Source organism: Pectinophora gossypiella, chromosome 14 (genome assembly GCF_024362695.1).
Source record: "Pectinophora gossypiella chromosome 14, ilPecGoss1.1, whole genome shotgun sequence".
NCBI classification, from domain to species: Eukaryota; Metazoa; Arthropoda; class Insecta; order Lepidoptera; family Gelechiidae; genus Pectinophora; species Pectinophora gossypiella.
In genome coordinates, this window is record NC_065417.1 from 4394343 (window position 1) to 4412648 (window position 18306).

Here is an 18306-nt window from a genome sequence, read left to right on the forward strand (position 1 = left end):
ATATCCCTGAGGGGGTAGGCAGAGATGTATAGTACTTCAATAACAACTGATAGAGAAATCGAATCATTTCATCAGCACAGAAAGAAGAGCTAAATTAAAAGAGCATTATCTATCACACAATGCCTTATATATGTATATATTACGTATATTAGTATAGTATATGATATTAATATGTAGTATATTTATACTTGTGTTTATATATATTATATGTATATATTATATTATATGTATATACGTTTCTTTTATTTGTTCATTTTGCGCTTTCCCAGTTTTATTGACCTCTCACACCATGCGGGGTTGGCTGGAAGAGATCTCTTTTAGAGATAAGTCCACCCTTTGTACCTATATTTTTCTGTCATATTTATGTACTTATTAATGTGTTGAATAAAGAGTTTAAAGAAGGATTCCAGGTCAAGAATTATTCATTGACCTTAAAATTCTGCTTTTCACGAAAGTTCTTAACGTATGTGAACTGTCATTAGTGTTGACAGGTGCCAAAGTCGAATCCTTCAACATTTCAACAGCAAAATATATTAATATCATAAAAAAAACTGCGTAGGAGTCGATGAAACGTGCGCTATGACTCATTTATAGCGTTTCTTTATGAATATTAATAGGTATTTATTTAATGTACTTTGTTACTCTGAAGTACTATCTTTAGGTTTGTATTTATGTCATCATCATCAATTTAAGAGCCACGCTCTTGTCGGTGTAGCATTTTCCATTCCAGTCTATCAAAGGCCAATTCCTTGACTTCCCTATAAGACACGTACACGACACGTTACACACGACACACACGACACGTTAGTTGTATTTATGTATGTGTAAATTAATTGATTGACGTATGAAGTAACTGGAAAGTTAGACTAAATCCTTATTTAGTTAGACTCAAATTCAAATTCAAAAATATCTTTATTCAGTAGGTAACATAGTTACACTTTGAATCGTCAATTTTTACATAACGAACGTCTCATCCGCCTAAAACTACTGCAGCTTCTCACAACCTGTATAGCCGGGGAAAAGAAGCTGCAAGAAAAACCTCGGCACAGGGCCCTAGACGTCCTTTAAAAAAAATAAAAATAAACATAAAATATTGATATACAATTGAGTAATTTAGCTGCCTAATATCAGTTCTCAGACAGTTAATCCCATGCATTCATATCTTCTAAATAATCACTAACTTTATAATAACCTTTTTTGTAAAGTTTTTGTTTAACTACTGTCTTAAAGCAGTTGAAAGGCAAATTCTGAATGTCAATGGGAATCTTATTGTAAAAACGTATACATTGCCCCTTAAAAGATTTAGTAATCTTATGTAATCGACTGACTTGTAAAGCAAGTTTATTTTTGACTTGTAAAGCAAGACTAAATTAGACTAGAAAAGTTAGAAGTTAGACTAAATAAGTATTTAGTCAGATTGGTTGAGTTCCCGTAAACCAAGTGGTTTAATAGTAACGTAGGAAGTAACTGGAAAGTTAGACTAAATACTTATTAGACTAAACTTTCCAAATTGGTTGGGAAAAAAATGGTTGGGATTACTCAGTTACTTCTCCAGAGTGTCGGTCCACTTTGTAGCGGCCTACCCAGCGGGACGCCGCTGGATGCGGGCAGCGCAGGACCGATCGTCGTGGAGATCCTTGGGGGAGGCCTGTGCCCAGCAGTGGGCGTCATACGGCTGATGATGACTCAGTTACTTCCTACGTTACTATCAAACCACTTGGTTTACGGGAACTCAACCAATCTGAAGTAATTGGACGAATAACCATTGATGATGTGGTACGCCGGCCTGCTTCTTAATCGGGGAGAGCCGGTTCGAACGCCGGTACCGGACTTGTGTCATGATTTTAAACAAATAAAACATATTTTGCAACACTTGTCAAGTTATCAGTTATTAATCTATGCTCTAACAATGGTATTTAGTAATTATTCTGCGGTATTTAGTCTATGATTAACAGTGGCGCCATCTGTAGGAATATTAACTGCGGAGGTAGCACGCGATTGGTGAGTTACATTCCCGCGCAAATATAAAAACGTAAAATGTGACGGAGGCGGGAAGAAAATACTCCCTGTAGGGTTTTGGGAAATTGGAACATCCATTCTGATGGTAGACACGAGTGAGGCAAGACACAAACAAGAAGGAACCTTTATACTTGCATCAGTGAGTTATCAATTTGTCTCAAGAGCAGTTTTCACTAACACAGTTGGCTCGACCATTAGACGGCGATACGGCTCACCACCTATCACGTTGGTCTAACAGAAAGTTCGATGAGGTTTGTAGTCGATGAGGTACCTCTGACTAACCCAACTGGGTTATAGTTATTAACTTGGCTATGTGTATGTTTTAACCTTTCTTTCTAATACCTACTGTAGTTCGTATCATTTACTTAAGTAGAACTTAAATATATTTTTTATTCATTTTTTAACTTTCATATTTTTTTCTTAAATTAATTAGGTTTCTTTTTCTTCTGTGCGCCCAATAGCGAGATGTGAATTCACTGGTTATGATATGACTAAAGTTATGTCGACTTTTTAAATGGAATAATCCATTCAAATCAATTTCAATCTAAAGCTTTGAATTAAAAAAATAACAAAATATTTTTGATAAAAAGCAATGTAGTTATTTTATATTTTAATTAAGAATGATTCAAACCAATTCGTTTCGATTCTCAGGAGACGTGTAAATTAAGAGATTCAACGAGGGAACGACGGGACCATAGAATATGCCCCATGGGATATATTATTACAACCATTCAATAAGTATGGGATATGGTGATTTCTTGCTCAAGCCGATTTTATTGTCCTTCAGTTTTGTATGCGGCGTGAATTCAAATCATAATGGTAGTATAGGTAGGTACATATTACGCGTCATGTGAATTTAAATCAGGTTAAATTGTAAGTTGTTCTAGATTTTTAAACACCAGGTGATTTTCTTCTTATCGTGTGGGTTGTGAGGTGGAATACCAACCTCATCAACCCTGGTGTCAGGGTTATTACTGAGCCGCCAAAAGCCCCTGACATGGCTCATGTAACGACTACATACTTACATCGGTAAATAGTAACCGGGACCAGCTGCTTAACGTACCTTCCGAAGCACGGATCATTTTACTTTTGGACAATCAGGTGATAAGCCTGTAGTGTCCTGACCAAACTAGGGATCACAAAGTGATTTTTGTGAATTGTCCCCATCGGGATTTGAACCCGGGACTTCCAGATCGTGAGCCCAACGCTCAAATCACTGGACCACGGAGGCCGTTGAAAGAACAATTAAACAATGGTATTAGTACACGGATCAGCACTGAGCTGTGTGTATAACATTTTTATTTTATTTATTTATTTATGTCATCATCATCATCATCATCATCAGCCCATTAACGTCCCCACTGCTGGGGCACGGGCCTTCCCCATGGATGGGTAGGGAGATCGGGCCTTAAACCATCACGCGGGCCCAGTGCGGATTGACGGTTATTAACGACTGCTAACGCAGCCGGGACTAACGACTTAACGTGCCTTCCGAAGCACGGAGGAGCTCGAGATGAAATTTTTTTTTTGATGTGTATGTATGTAACAAATAATGGCTACCAGTTTATTCCCATAACTCAGCACCTCATACATTTATCAATTTTACTATTTTGTCTACAAATAATTGAAGCTCAATAGCCATTTTTATTATGCATGAATGGTTCTCAACAAAGACTGAGTCTCTAAGAAAGGGGCAGTCTTAAGTCCCCCTTTCAACGTCAAATTGATCAATTACTTATGAATACTAAACAGACTATACAAATATTTAAGTAGGGTCGGAAATTCCCACAATTTTTTTATTATTTCTTACTATTTATACTGTACTTACCGCCTCTATGGCTAGAGTATTACTTGTGGAGCTCGGTGGCGCAGCGGTAAACGCGCTCGGTCTGCGATTGTTGAAGTTAAGCAACTTTCGCAAAGGCCGGTCATAGGATGGGTGACCATAAAAAAAAAGTTTTCATCTCGAGCTCCTCCGTGCTTCGGAAGACACGTTAAGCTGTTGGTTAGCAGTCGTTAATAACCATCAATCCGCACTGGGCCCGCGTGATGGTTAAAGGCCCGATCTCCCTATCCATCCATAGGGAAGGCCCGTGCCCCAGCAGTGGGGACGTTAATGGGCTGATGATGATGATGATACTGTACTTAATATTTGAATAGTGATATCATTCGTGGTTTTGAATGCGTATTGAAGTTAAGTTTTTTCCTGGAATGATGAATTATTGTGTCGAGTTCTTAGAACTCATAACATAATTAAAACACATAATAACGGGTTCTTACCGCGTTTAAATGGGGATATGAGACTCCCGATATCCCCATTTAAACGCGGTAAGAACCCGTTATTATGTGTTTTAATTATGATAGGTAATAACCGCGTAAACTTAAAACAACTCATAACATGATTAGCTTCACGCCTGTATTTTGCAAATGCTAGGCAGAGCTATATGCTACAAACACACACTCCTCGCCGGCTATGTTTATTGTTTAAGTCCCATGTAATAGAGGACGAGTCTATTGCCATTAATCGGGTACTAATCCTGGAAACCATGTGATATCGATTTATTTATGATCCAAACATGAATTGAAAGTCATAAAGTCGAATTCTAATTTTTGTAGATTCTGACTTACATAAACAGCCTATTTACGTCCCACTGCTGGGCACAGGCCTCCCCTCAATCAACCGGAGGGGGTAAGGAGCATACTCCACCACGCTGCCCCAATGCGGGTTGGTGGAGGAGTTTTTACGGCTAATAGCCGGGACCAACGGCTTAACGTGCCCTCCGAAGCACGGAATCATCTTACTTTTTCGGACAATCAGGTGATTCAAGCCTGAAAAGTCCTTACCAAACAAAGGACAGTCTCACAAAGTGATTTCGACAATGTCCCCATCGGGAATCGAACCCGGACCTCCAGATCGTGAGCCTAACGCTCTAACCACTAGACCACGGAGGCTGTCAGATTCTGACATATTGTAGATTTATCGCAGATGGCATTAACTACTTGGTCGGACAAATGGGGAGCGCTGAGGGCTCTCACCCGGTACAAAATTCGCGAGCTGATTGGCCGCCTCTATGGCTAGAGTATTACTTATGAGGAAGTGCTAGAAAGAAAGGGTAAGAGAAAAAAGAGAAATATTGAAAGAAATCTCTAATCCAAAGTCTTATAGAAAAGACAAGGCCAATGGACACTTAATAAAAAACGACAAATTTATTAAAAACATAATGAACGGGAATATCTAGAAGGAAAGAGAGAAAGAAAAACCAAGAAAAGTGTGCCGGACGACGCCCAGAACGATCTCATAGTTTAACAAATTATTGTAAATAACTTAGATTTTGAAATAAAGATATAGATAGTTAAATAAGTATAGTTAAGAAAATATTGTGATAACGATTGTATGTGATATTATTATTTTTGTTCCAATAAATTACACTCACCTCATTCGCGGCGCCGTCTCGTCTTAATGCGCGCAAGGCCCACTAGTTGCGAACCGTAAAATCGTATATGACTAGGGCGAGACGGCGTCGAAAACACACACAATTCGCACACCTCGCAACTCGAGGTTTATTTTTAGGAAGGTCGCAATAGGACCTTACACAACATAGCTTAGGTACAGACACAACTGTACAGAAATGAATCTTAAATAGTTGTTTTTATTTAGAACCAGCATCCCATAGAACATAGCGTGCGGTTTACAGTCCCGTACATTGGTCCTTCGAGCCGGATTACAGCCGGATAGAACATAGAAGATTCCGAATAACAGTCGGATATCGAAAACATAGTTCCGAACAACAGTCGGAAAACCTATAGTACAACTCGGATAACAGCCGGGTATAGTTAAATCCCGGGTAACAGCCGGGATACAGGAGTGTCTGGACAACAGCCAGACACGACACAGTATGAAAACCAGGAGTATGAAGTCGACAGAGATGGAACGGCCATCAACAGAAGACCCACCGGTCACCAACACAGCAACTCCCGCAGTCGCGGCCGCCGCCGTCACAGATAGAATAGATACAGCAGCCCCGCTGGTTACAGAACAGCCTGGTGGTGGTAGTACCGAAACATCTACTACCACTGGGACCAGCTCGGGCACCACAACGACGACGACGGGCACAACAGACGATACAGATAGGACTACGGGGGAATCCAACACAGAAGATAGCGTACAGAACGAGACGTTACGACCTGGATCGGTGGTCAGAGCCCCATCAGCGCCACACTCTACAGCTTCAAAGAAACGACGCCTAGCCTTACTTAAAGCAAAAGAGGAACTCCTGAAAAAAGAAGTCGAACTGGCAGCAGCACGCATCGCTACGTTAGCCGAAGAATCCGACGACGACACAGACATAGAGATAGCAAGTGTGAGCGACGTACGCACACGCACAAAGACGTGGGTGGACCAGCACTCAACGCTGGCCCCCCCGCTGCCCACCAACATAGCACCCTTAACTATAACGGGTGAATACAGAACCACAGTAGAAGAAAAACCGTCGCAAACTCAACACAGTCACGCGACACCTATAAACAAGGGGGCAAAACACAGCATAGCGGCACCCACTACACAAGGTGGATGCATCTCAACTCCCGTCACGGCGGGAGAACATGTGATCGCCAAACAACCATCGATAGAAATTACACAGTTAGCACAAGCGATCACGTTAGCTGCGCGATCAGCGTGTCCCACACCGCGCAGCACCTTCGAGCTTCCAACATACAGTGGATCTCACACAGAATGGCTGTCTTTCTACGCAGCCTACACAGCGACAGCTCCATCCTACTCCGACCAGGAGAACTTAGTACGCCTGCGGAAGAGCCTGAAGGGAATGGCGAAAGAAACGGTTGAAAGTCTTCTCATGTACAACGCGAACCCCACCGACGTAATGAAGACACTACAGCTTCGATTCGGCCGCCCCGACGCTATAGCTCACACCGAGCTCGACCGCCTCCGAGCTCTACCGCGCCTCAGCGACTCAGCCAAAGAAGTATGCGTATTTGCGACGAGGGTAAACAACATTGTGGCCACACTACGCGCCCTCCGAAAACAACAGTACCTGTATAACCCCGAGATAACTAAGCTCACTATAGACAAACTGACACCGACAATACGCTATAGATGGTACGACTTCGCGGCTGAGCAATCAGAAGACGACGCCGACCTACTGAAACTCGCAAGGTTCCTCGAACGCGAGGCTGAACGCTGTGGACCGTACGCGCAACCAGAGCGCGACACAGCTTCATCACAAACACAGCGGACAGCACCCGGCGCCGTCCAAATTCGAAAACAGACACAACAGCGTACTTACTCCACGACGGAAAAGGATAAGACAGCGTGCCCCGTATGCGACAAGACGGGACACACGGCGGTAAAATGTCAACAATTCACCGACGCGAACACAGACAAACGATGGGAAATGGCAAAAAACAAGTCACTATGTTTTCGATGCCTCACTCGACGCACTCTCAAACATGAGTGCAAAGCCCGAACATGCAACACCAACCAGTGCAACCGCACTCATCACCCTATGCTACATTTCCTGAAAAGAGAGGTCCCCGAAGAGAAAACAGAAACAGTCAGCACGGCATGGACGACGAGAAGAACTCACACCTTCTTAAAAATCCTCCCTGTCAAAGTCTCCGGTCCACAAGGCGATGTCGACACCTTCGCCTTACTCGACGACGGGTCCACAGTCACCCTAGTCGACGCCGATATCACCAACCAAGTCGGCATAAAGGGACCGAGCGACCCGCTACGCATAGAAGCCCTCTCAACCGACATAGGAGTCAGGAAATCACAGCGTGTAACACTCACGCTACACGGGGCGACTAACACCTTCGACACGCATGCCCGGACGATAGAAAACCTACAGCTCTCACCGCAACGCATCGAAAACGACGACCTCACCGAGTGCCACCACTTGTCCGACATCGCTCTACAACTAGTCTACGAGGCGACACCGAAGATACTAATAGGACAGGACAACTGGGAGCTACTCCTCGCCACCGAAACAAGAAGAGGGGCGCGGCATCAACCGGTCGCCTCCCTCACCCCTCTCGGCTGGGTGCTACACGGCGCACACACGCGCACTATAGGACATCGAATCAACTACATTACCGCACCCACACCCGAAGATAGTATGGACGAACAACTTCGTCAGTACTTCGCCATCGAGTCTCTCGCTATAGAACAGAAAAGGCCACAAAGCGACCCCGAACAGCGTGCGCTCAACATACTCGCCGAACGCACTACACGTAGCGACGACGGTCGTTACATAACGTCGCTACTGTGGCACACAGACAACGCGTCTATGCCCGACAACTACAATAACGCGTACAACCGCCTACTGTCTACAGAAAAAAAGATAGATAAAGATCCACTACTTAAACAGAAATACAACGAACAGATGGAAGCGCTTATAGAAAAGGGCTATGCCGAGCCCGCTCCGAGTACCAAAACAGCCAATAGAACTTGGTACTTACCTCATTTCCCCGTTCTCAACGCAATGAAACCGGGAAAAGTACGCGTCGTACACGATGCCGCAGCTAAAACGCAAGGTGTATCACTCAACGACTACCTGCTCACCGGTCCCGACTTACTACAGTCTCTACCGGGGGTACTCATGCGCCTCCGCCAGCACAAGTACGCCGTGTCCGCCGACATCAAGGAAATGTTCATGCAAGTCAAGATACGTGAACAAGATCGGGACGCCCTCCGCTACCTCTGGCGAGGCGACAATAGAGGCGACACGACTCCCCGAGAGTATCGCATGACATCACTCATCTTCGGAGCAAAGTCATCACCTGCGACAGCAATCTACATAAAGAATAGCAACGCCGAGCGGTACAAAGTCACAGACCCGGACGCGTACGACGCAATAGTCCGCAATCACTACGTCGATGACTATCTACAGAGCTTCGAGACAATAGAACAGGCCGTAGCTACGTCGAACAGAGTACGCGAGATACACAGCGAAGCACACTACGAGCTACGACAATGGACCTCAAACTCGCAGGAGGTTCTCACAGCACTCTCGGAGCCATCGACGACAACTCAGTCAGTCTCACTCGACGAAAACACGAAGACCGAACGGATACTAGGTCTCATCTGGAAGCCGTACAGCGACGAGTTAGCCTTCAACCTCGACCTAGCACGTCTGCCACAAGACGTGCTAAACAGAAAACAACCCACCAAGCGTGAGGCGCTCAAAATAGTCATGTCATTGTTCGACCCTCTCGGTCTCGCTTCGCCTGTCACATCTAAGGCGAAACAACTCCTTCAAGAAGTATGGAGAAGAAACATCGAATGGGACCAGCCGATCGACACTGACCTCGCCGCACAATGGACGGAGTGGATAGAACATCTCAAGAAGCTAACCCACGTCGCGATACCCAGATGTCACTTACATTACAGCGACGCTAGTAACATGCAACTACATGTTTTCGTCGACGCTAGTGAAACAGCCTTCGCCGCCGCGTTATACTGGCGCATACAGTCGCCGGAGGGACACGTGACTACATCACTGGTCTTGGGGAAGGCCAAAGTCGCACCGCTCAAAGTCACGTCAATCCCACGCCTCGAACTACAAGCGGCCGTCATGGGCAGTCGTATGGCCGCGACTGTAATAGAAGAACACGATCGAAAACCATCGTCAGTCACGTATTGGTCCGATAGCCGCACAATACTCACCTGGCTAAAAACGGGCGCTCGCTCGTACAAACCGTATGTCGCACATCGAATCGCGGCAATAGAGGAGGTCAGCAAGCTAAACGAGTGGCGTTGGGTTCCAACTAAACTCAACGTCGCCGACGACGCGACCCGCGATGTACCAAGTGACTTCGATGTACAACACAGATGGTTCAGAGGCCCGGAATTCTTACGTGACGACCCAACTACGTGGCCTGCGGAGAAGCCACCACATATAGAAAACACCGGCGAAGAGAGACTGCACTATACAACACACAGAAGTGTCACCACAACGACACTAACAACAGCGCTCCCGGACAGTAATAGATTTTCGAAATGGGAACGCCTACTGCGAGCCACCGCTCGCGTCCTTCAGTTTATAGCTCTATGCCGCCGCAGCGCTGACGAGAAAGTCAACTACAAACGTACGGCGAAAGTCAGAGAAACAGACAGCACATGGGGGCGAAAATATAGAACCGCCACGCCCCGGCCTACAAAACAGAGGGACGACAGCTACAGAAAATTCCTCCCACTAGATGCCCGATATAGCAAGGAGGCCGAAGCCCTCCTAGTGCGCGCCAGTCAACAACAGTCGTTCAAGAGCGAAATAGACACTCTGCAGAAAGGGGGCAACATACCCCATTCGAGCCGACTACGTCCTATCGCGGTCGAACTAGTCAACGGCGTGATTCAACTTAAATCACGTATAAACGCGGCGACGGACATAACACCACAGACACGAGCGCCGGCGGTCATCGACGGCGACAACCACGTAACAAAACTATACGTGGAGTACATACATCGACGCCTACATCACGCGAGCGTCGAAGCTACGATCAACGAATGCCGCCAGTACTATTGGATCCTACGCTTGCGTCCAATCGCACGCATGCTCATACATAGATGTCTGCCCTGCCGCATACGACGGTCGACACCACCGCGACCACCGACGGGTAACCACCCGCCGACCCGACTAGCGCACCATCAACGCCCTTTCACATACACTGGGCTTGATTACTTCGGCCCCCTCACGGTCACAGTGGGCAGAGGGACACAAAAGAGGTACGTCGCACTGTTCACGTGCCTCACAACACGCGCCGTACACCTAGAAATCGCCGCCTCACTAACGACAGATTCAGCGATTATGGCACTACGACGCATGATCGCGCGCCGTGGGTGCCCTACAGAAATTTGGTCCGACAATGGGACGAATCTACAAGGCGCCGACAAGGAGCTTCGCAAAACTATAGACAGAGCGACAGAAGAAGAAGCCACACACAGAAAAATCAGCTGGCGTTTCATACCCCCCGCCGCCCCCTTCATGGGCGGAGCATGGGAACGTCTCGTGCGGAGTGTGAAAACGGCTCTATACACCGTACTAGAACGAACGAGCCCGTCCGAAGAGGTCCTACACACCTTACTCGCCGAAGTGGAATACACGGTCAACAGCCGTCCACTCACACACGTCTCCGTGGACCCCGCGGACCCAGAAGCACTCACTCCGAACCATTTTTTGCTCGGCGGCACTGCCCGCGAGGGCCCGCCGGGCACTTTCGATGACAGCGACTTATCCAACAGAACCCAGTGGAGAGCCTCTCAACGACTCGCCGACCTATTCTGGACTCGTTGGATGCGAGAGTACCTCCCCGAGCTCCAAAACCGGCGGGAGCCACACGGCGAAGGAACAGTAAAAATGGGTGACGTCGTGCTCATTACCGACAACACGCTACCACGAAACGTATGGCCCCGCGGAATAATCACCGCTACCTACCCTGGAACGGACAACATAGTACGAGTCGTCGATGTCAAGACGAAGGGGGGGACACTTAGAAGACCCGTCAAGAAATTATTGGTTCTCTACTCCCCGCAACCCCCACCAATCGCGAACCAATAATTCTCTATATAAGAAAAAAATGGCGCCGAGCCGCCACACAACTCGCTCAGCCACGGCACGAGTAACATCTCCGCTCAACAAGTAACCGCTTCAACCAATCACAGCATGGAGCCTGATACAACCTTCGAAGAGGCGGCGCGAGTGGTGGAGCAAAACATGAAGACGCTGGGGAAAACAATCGAAGCGGCCAAGAAAACAACAGAAGAGGCCGTCCGAATTTGCTCCGCCCCCCCGCCGCCGCGCAGCTACCTCGGCCCTCGCGTCCGCTCCCGCGCGACGCAAACAGAATCGACGAATTTTCTACGCGATCTCCAACGGAAAATAGAACAATTGGAGAGGGAGATCATCTACCTGAGAGCGAGCCAACTTCGAGGCTCTCCATATTCTCGGGACTACTTCACTTCCGACGCGACAATCTGCTACTACCACAAGAAATTCGGAGCAGAGGCTCGCAAATGCCACCCTCCATGCACATGGGAGCTTGAAGAAGGAGTAGAGGGACGCCGCCCGCACAACAGAAGAAGGAGTATGTCGACGTAGACTCCAGCGCCGTCAACATACGGCGGGAGGAATGTGCCGGACGACGCCCAGAACGATCTCATAGTTTAACAAATTATTGTAAATAACTTAGATTTTGAAATAAAGATATAGATAGTTAAATAAGTATAGTTAAGAAAATATTGTGATAACGATTGTATGTGATATTATTATTTTTGTTCCAATAAATTACACTCACCTCATTCGCGGCGCCGTCTCGTCTTAATGCGCGCAAGGCCCACTAGTTGCGAACCGTAAAATCGTATATGACTAGGGCGAGACGGCGTCGAAAACACACACAATTCGCACACCTCGCAACTCGAGGTTTATTTTTAGGAAGGTCGCAATAGGACCTTACACAACATAGCTTAGGTACAGACACAACTGTACAGAAATGAATCTTAAATAGTTGTTTTTATTTAGAACCAGCATCCCATAGAACATAGCGTGCGGTTTACAGTCCCGTACAAAAAGCTTACATGGAGCAGATTGAAGAGAAGGCGAACGTCGTGGATTATAAGGAATTGGCTCTGAATAGACAAGAATGAAAATTGCTATACCAACAAGAGCGTGGCTCTTAAATTAATGATGATGATGATTGATAAAATGAATCATAGGTCTTTGGAACTTATGTTTATGTGTAATAACAGGCGATACTAGAAACAAATTTCACATATCTTTATGTAATGATGATCACGTAATACTAAATACTAACTTACCAATTTGTTACAGCAAAATTGTGCAAATATTTTCACGCGATTATGCAATGAATCTACAGTTGCATGAGGATTATTTATATCTTACTTCTTATAGCATATTCTTATGAATTCCCAAGAAATTACTAGCACGCAATGATTATAAATCAGGCTATTAGAGTTATTGAGATTCAAAGAGCTTCTACAAAGTAATTTATAGTTACGAATGGTACTATTAAGAGCTGTGACGTTGGTAAGTGAGAATTCTTTTTGTGCAATCGTTAGTGATTTAATATTTGGGTGCTTGTATTCGCCAAAACTTTATAAAGTCCCCCCTGACTCCCCCTAAATGCTGTGAAAGTGTGGGAGCAGCTTCTTAAAATAATTTATTTTGATAAAAATAAACAAAGTAGTCTTAAATCTTGTTCGGTTGGTAAAATAACTACGTATATATAAATTATGTACATGAATAGTTTCTTATGAACAACTATCTGATAGAGATATTAACAGAAATCACTTTGTGATCCCTAGTTTGGTTAGGACATTGCAAGCTGATCATCCAATAGTCGGAAAGCAAGATGTGCTTTGTAGGGCATGTCAAGAAAGTACTAAAGAAAGTATTGACCCATATATTGAGGCCTTTAGCGAACCAGTGTTGACGAGGATACTACCTACAACCTACACGAGACAAGAAGAAGAGAGAAGAATGGGCAACTAAGGATTTTAGAGGCCTTTCCGTATACCCTACTGAGACCTTAAGTAAAACATCTCGGGTCCCATGATCCCATAAACACAGCAGGCTAGCTCCAATGAAGTATGCAAATGTATCTATAATTCACGGGTTTAGTGGACACTAAGCCGTAGGTAATTTGGGATCAAACGTCGCACTCGACTTTCCTTGAATATCTAATAATATTACGGCTATTTAGAAACTAGTTGGCGGTGAGTTGGACTTGGGTAACTTTTATTGCTAAGTTCGTAATTTTTATGTGTTTTATGGTCGAGTTCGTTGGTTAGATATTTAATAAAGTTAAACAACTCTTGATATGATCAGTCAATGTAGGTGACTTATCTTCGTGATTTACAGGTTTTAAATATCTTCACCGATAGGTGAACTTGCAAGATTAAGTACGCTCTTGGTTTAGCTTATACACTTTATAGCCCTTCCCATTTGTAACAGGAAATGCTCATTTCAAACTATTCAAGTTCGCGCTATCAATAGTTGTAATAATAGTGTACTTTATCATAACACACGTCATTTACCCAGCATAATTGACCATTAAGACACTGTTGAGACAGTCTATTTCTGCCCGATCAGTTTCTATATTATGTACATATCTTAACCTCCTAAGGCCGATATTTCCAGACACAATAGTTAAACGATGAGGTTTGGATTTTAAAAGGACGTTCGGATTTACGACAATATAGTGTTATAGTGTTAAAGATGGCGCGACGAGTTAGACCGCTTTTCGAAACGGTGGCACGAACAAGTTGGGGACAGGGAGGAGTGGAAGAAGGGAAGAGAGGCCTTTGCCTTGCAGTGGGACATTGAGAGCTATTAATAATTTAGTGTTATAGACACCGTAACAAAAACTTTTAAAAGATGATTCAGACCATGATTCTGAGTTGATATCAAAAGGAATTTTCCGTCGCAAAGTATGGAACTAAAATTTTAATTAATTTTCCGACAGCGAAATCCACTTGACATCAACTAGTCTACTAGTTGAATTGAAGGATTATTCCTTCAAAGTTTTCGTTATGGTGTCACTAACACCCATACGTACCCGTACGTCTACCTTTACGGGGTGTAAGTGACATCGTAACGAATCTCACCTGATGGTAAGTGAAAGTGTGGTCTAGGTTGGATCACGCGCGCCTACCTATCAAATGCCTATTCACTCTAGCCTTGAAGACTTCCAGATTAGTAATGGGAATTTGGGTTTCCTCACGATGTTTTTCTTCACCGCTGAGTACGTGATAATCATTTATAATCCAAACATTAATTCTAAAACAAATTCGACAATCACTAGTTTAGGCTTGTGCTGGATTCGAACTTGCGACCTCAAAGTGATAGTCAAGTGTTCTGCCAACTGGGCTAACACGGCTTCTGGTAATTCTATTGACTTCTATTTAGGAGTGAATCACTACATAGTATAAAACAAAGTCGCTTTTTCTGTCCCTATATCCCTATGTACGCTTAAATCTTTAAAACTACGCAACGGATTTTGATGTGTTTTTTTAATAGATAGAGTGATTCAAGAGGAAGGTTTATATGTATAATAAAATCCATTAAATAGTGAAAAAATAGTGTTATTTTTGAGGTTTTTAATGTGATGTCGTAAGTAATTTCAATTTTGGGCGGGTCGCTAGTTAAGAATAAAAACCACCACACACCAAAAGTGAAATATTAAAAACAAGTGTCATTGAACTTTATAACAAAGGAAATAATAGACCCATAATACCGTAGTGGATAATTTAATTAATGGAGGACAAACATAACCTAATAGCGGCGTCGATTAGGGTCGATAAGCTGTGTACACAGTAATGTTTGACTAATTCAGAACTACTGGTGGTGGCATTGAAACTTATGAGTATCATTTAAAGGGCCTTCCCGCAGCCTCTTGGCATCGAGTTCTGGTATAACAATACAGTATTATCAGTAAGGAAGGAAGGAAGTTAGAAGAAATCTCTCTCTAGCAACATATATACACAAAGTGCTTCTTGGCAAGTTACACAACCCGCAAGTGCTGGCTGCAATAGGTGTAAACGTGCCGAATATGCGACTCAGGCGAGGCCCTCGTGAGGATGTGTTCGCGTTGCCCAAGTGTAGGACGGATATATTGAAATACGTATGCCCCACTGACGACGGCGCTGAGAATACTCAACGGGGTCTCTAGGGAGATTGATTTGTTTGATTGCTCGTCCACGAGATTCGCAGAAACCACATTATCCTATTTATGTAAAAATCTTGGATAGTTGTAATAAAATAAAATTGTATCTAATTTTATTATATCTAATTTGATTTAATTCGTAAGATTAGTTTACAATAATTTAAGGATTTGACATTGTTTTTTTTTTATTTTTGATTTGATTTTGATTTTATATGAATGACATGACTTTTTCAAGCATTATCGACTTGGGATTTTACCTGTAATGATAATGTGTTTGTGATCTTAGTGAATAAATAAATAAATAAATAAAATAAAATAATTTGGAGAAAAATCGATTTGTATACATATATCTATTTATTTATTTATTTGTTGCATGTCACATGGTGGCTTACAGTTCTTATAAGTAAATAATGTACAAACATGTGACACCCTGTAAGGGCACCGCAAAAGTATTCCAACAATAACTTAAAACTAAAAAGAATTATAAACTATATCGAAGTTATAGTATACATACCTATATTTATATAGGTAGTAGGCTCACCTTCTATTACATTGGACTTAAACATTGCTGGCGAGGAGTGAATGTGTATACTATGCGCCTTTGCCATTAAATGACGGAAATTTCTAGATGGCGCTGTGCATATTTTCCTTCTTTTAACCTTATAAATTCATGGATAACAGACATAATATATGCATCTATTATAGTTATCTTTGTGTTTGGGTATAAATGGTGACCCTCTTTATTACACCCAGGCACAATTACATCTTCCACCCATTATTATTCCGATCAAAAAAAAGAGAACCAATATTAGTGGCAACGTAATTCTATACAATGGTATTTAATTAACGAATAAAACATTATATACATAATGTGATCCAAATAATAAGCGACTATTATTTTTATATATGATTCTGCCATTATATTGTATTTTGGAATAATTATGTACCTACCCGAGTAATGAGAAAATAGGTAATTATCACGTTAAAGCTGTACAACGCCATCTATATTGTTTTGGTAATAGTAAAAAAAAAAGTAAAAAAAAAATAGTAGCCTGGAAATCGTTCGCGATAGATGAATCGTTTCAATGTGGCCTTTTTGACTCCCTAGTATTTTAGAGAACAATTATAAATTAGGTTACGTACTTTCGAAGGAAAACACAATGGTGCTAATTCCTGTAAATACCATCTAATTTTATTTTAAGTTATATCTGTCATTTTCTTATCCGCCGAAAGGGAAAGTGACGGGTAATCGACAAGCATAAAATTTATGGAACACACGTCAATTTTAAGCACAAATCTAAACCAACCGTCTAAAAATTTTACATCCGTCAATAACCCGACACAGTTAAGTAGACAGCACGTCAAACGGATTGCATACCAGCGACTTACCTTTTGATTCGCCCGGGTTATTCATTCATTTACTCATTCTTCCTAAAATTAAGAGCTGTGAATCATTTTCATATCCTTTTCGACGGATATGAAAATGACGGATATAACTTAAAATAAAATTAGGCGATGTCTGCAGGAATCGGGGCCAATATATTTTCTCGGCAATAAAGCGTATAAAGTTGTTTAATAATAAATGACACAACCTGAAAAGTATTCAGGTTAGGTACATATATTAGATATTCTAAGCTATATAATGCATTGGCTTTCAAGAAAATCTTGAAATTCCTCCCACACTGTAAAGCTTGTTTTGTTTATAAAATTCTGGAGAGTTTTCTAAGCAAACAAGTAAGAAAGTCTTGGCTTTGTTCCACTAAACTGTTGCGAAATGTAGAAACAATGTCGTCAGCTGTTCCTTCGCTTGGTTTTCATCGCTTAAGGAAAATCTAGGAAAGTTTTTAAAATGTTACGCTTACAAAATGTCAAGGTTAGGTCAAATTAGCAATTACGTTTATAAGTTTGTATTTTTTGTGATTGACAACAACATACCATAAGTTCAGGACTATATCTGTTTTGGGGGTTATGTATACGTTTTTACAACGAAATACCAGACAATATTTTGAATTTGTCAGAAAATAAATGTAAAGCCCTTGAGAAGATTATGTAAAAAAGCTTATTTTAAGATTAATGGTTACCCCAATGATAAAAATTGCGTGGTATTAAATGTGTTCCTCTAGTTATTTAATAACTTGTAATGTATTACCCTCATTGATTTAAAAGATGTGTTGCTGTTGCAGTTTCTTGTAAATTTTTCTCCTCAGCTATAATTCTTTGAGATATGACGTACATTAAAAAATGATAAATTGACCTTCAACAAGTTTATCTTGGATAATTACGTTGATTTAATGATTCTGATTTTTGGTAGTTAAGAGTTAGGTATCTATCGCAAGAAGAACTATTTTTTTAATACAATTTCAGATTTATTATTATTATTTTTTATATTATATTTTTATCTCTCCGAAGAGGTATGGGTGGGTGGGAGGTGTGTGTTATTATTATTTAGCTATCGGTTAATAAAATACTTTAGTATGTCATATATATTATGACATTTAGATGGACAGTTGCATGAATGACATTTTAGTACAAGTTATTTTCATCTCGATATATAACAAGTCATCACCTGCCAATGAAATAACTCGATTA

At 42.5% G+C, this 18306-nt stretch overlaps 2 protein-coding genes across 2 annotated transcripts in view; both read left to right on the top strand.

Moving 5' to 3' along the window:
* LOC126372433 (uncharacterized) overlaps window positions 1–18306 on the top strand; it is a 199549-nt gene that overhangs the window by 14443 nt on the left and 166800 nt on the right. The gene's annotated exons all lie outside the window — the stretch shown is intronic.
* Window positions 5946–11594, top strand: LOC126372649 (uncharacterized). The gene has a single exon (XM_050018498.1). It carries the CDS (start codon window positions 5946–5948, stop codon window positions 11592–11594), a length of 5649 nt encoding a protein of 1882 aa, XP_049874455.1.

Bases quoted from the DNA above. Each gene is read 5' to 3' on its own strand.
- LOC126372649 (XM_050018498.1), top strand. From the start codon at position 5,946: ATGGAACGGCCATCAACAGAAGACCCACCGGTCACCAACACAGCAACT.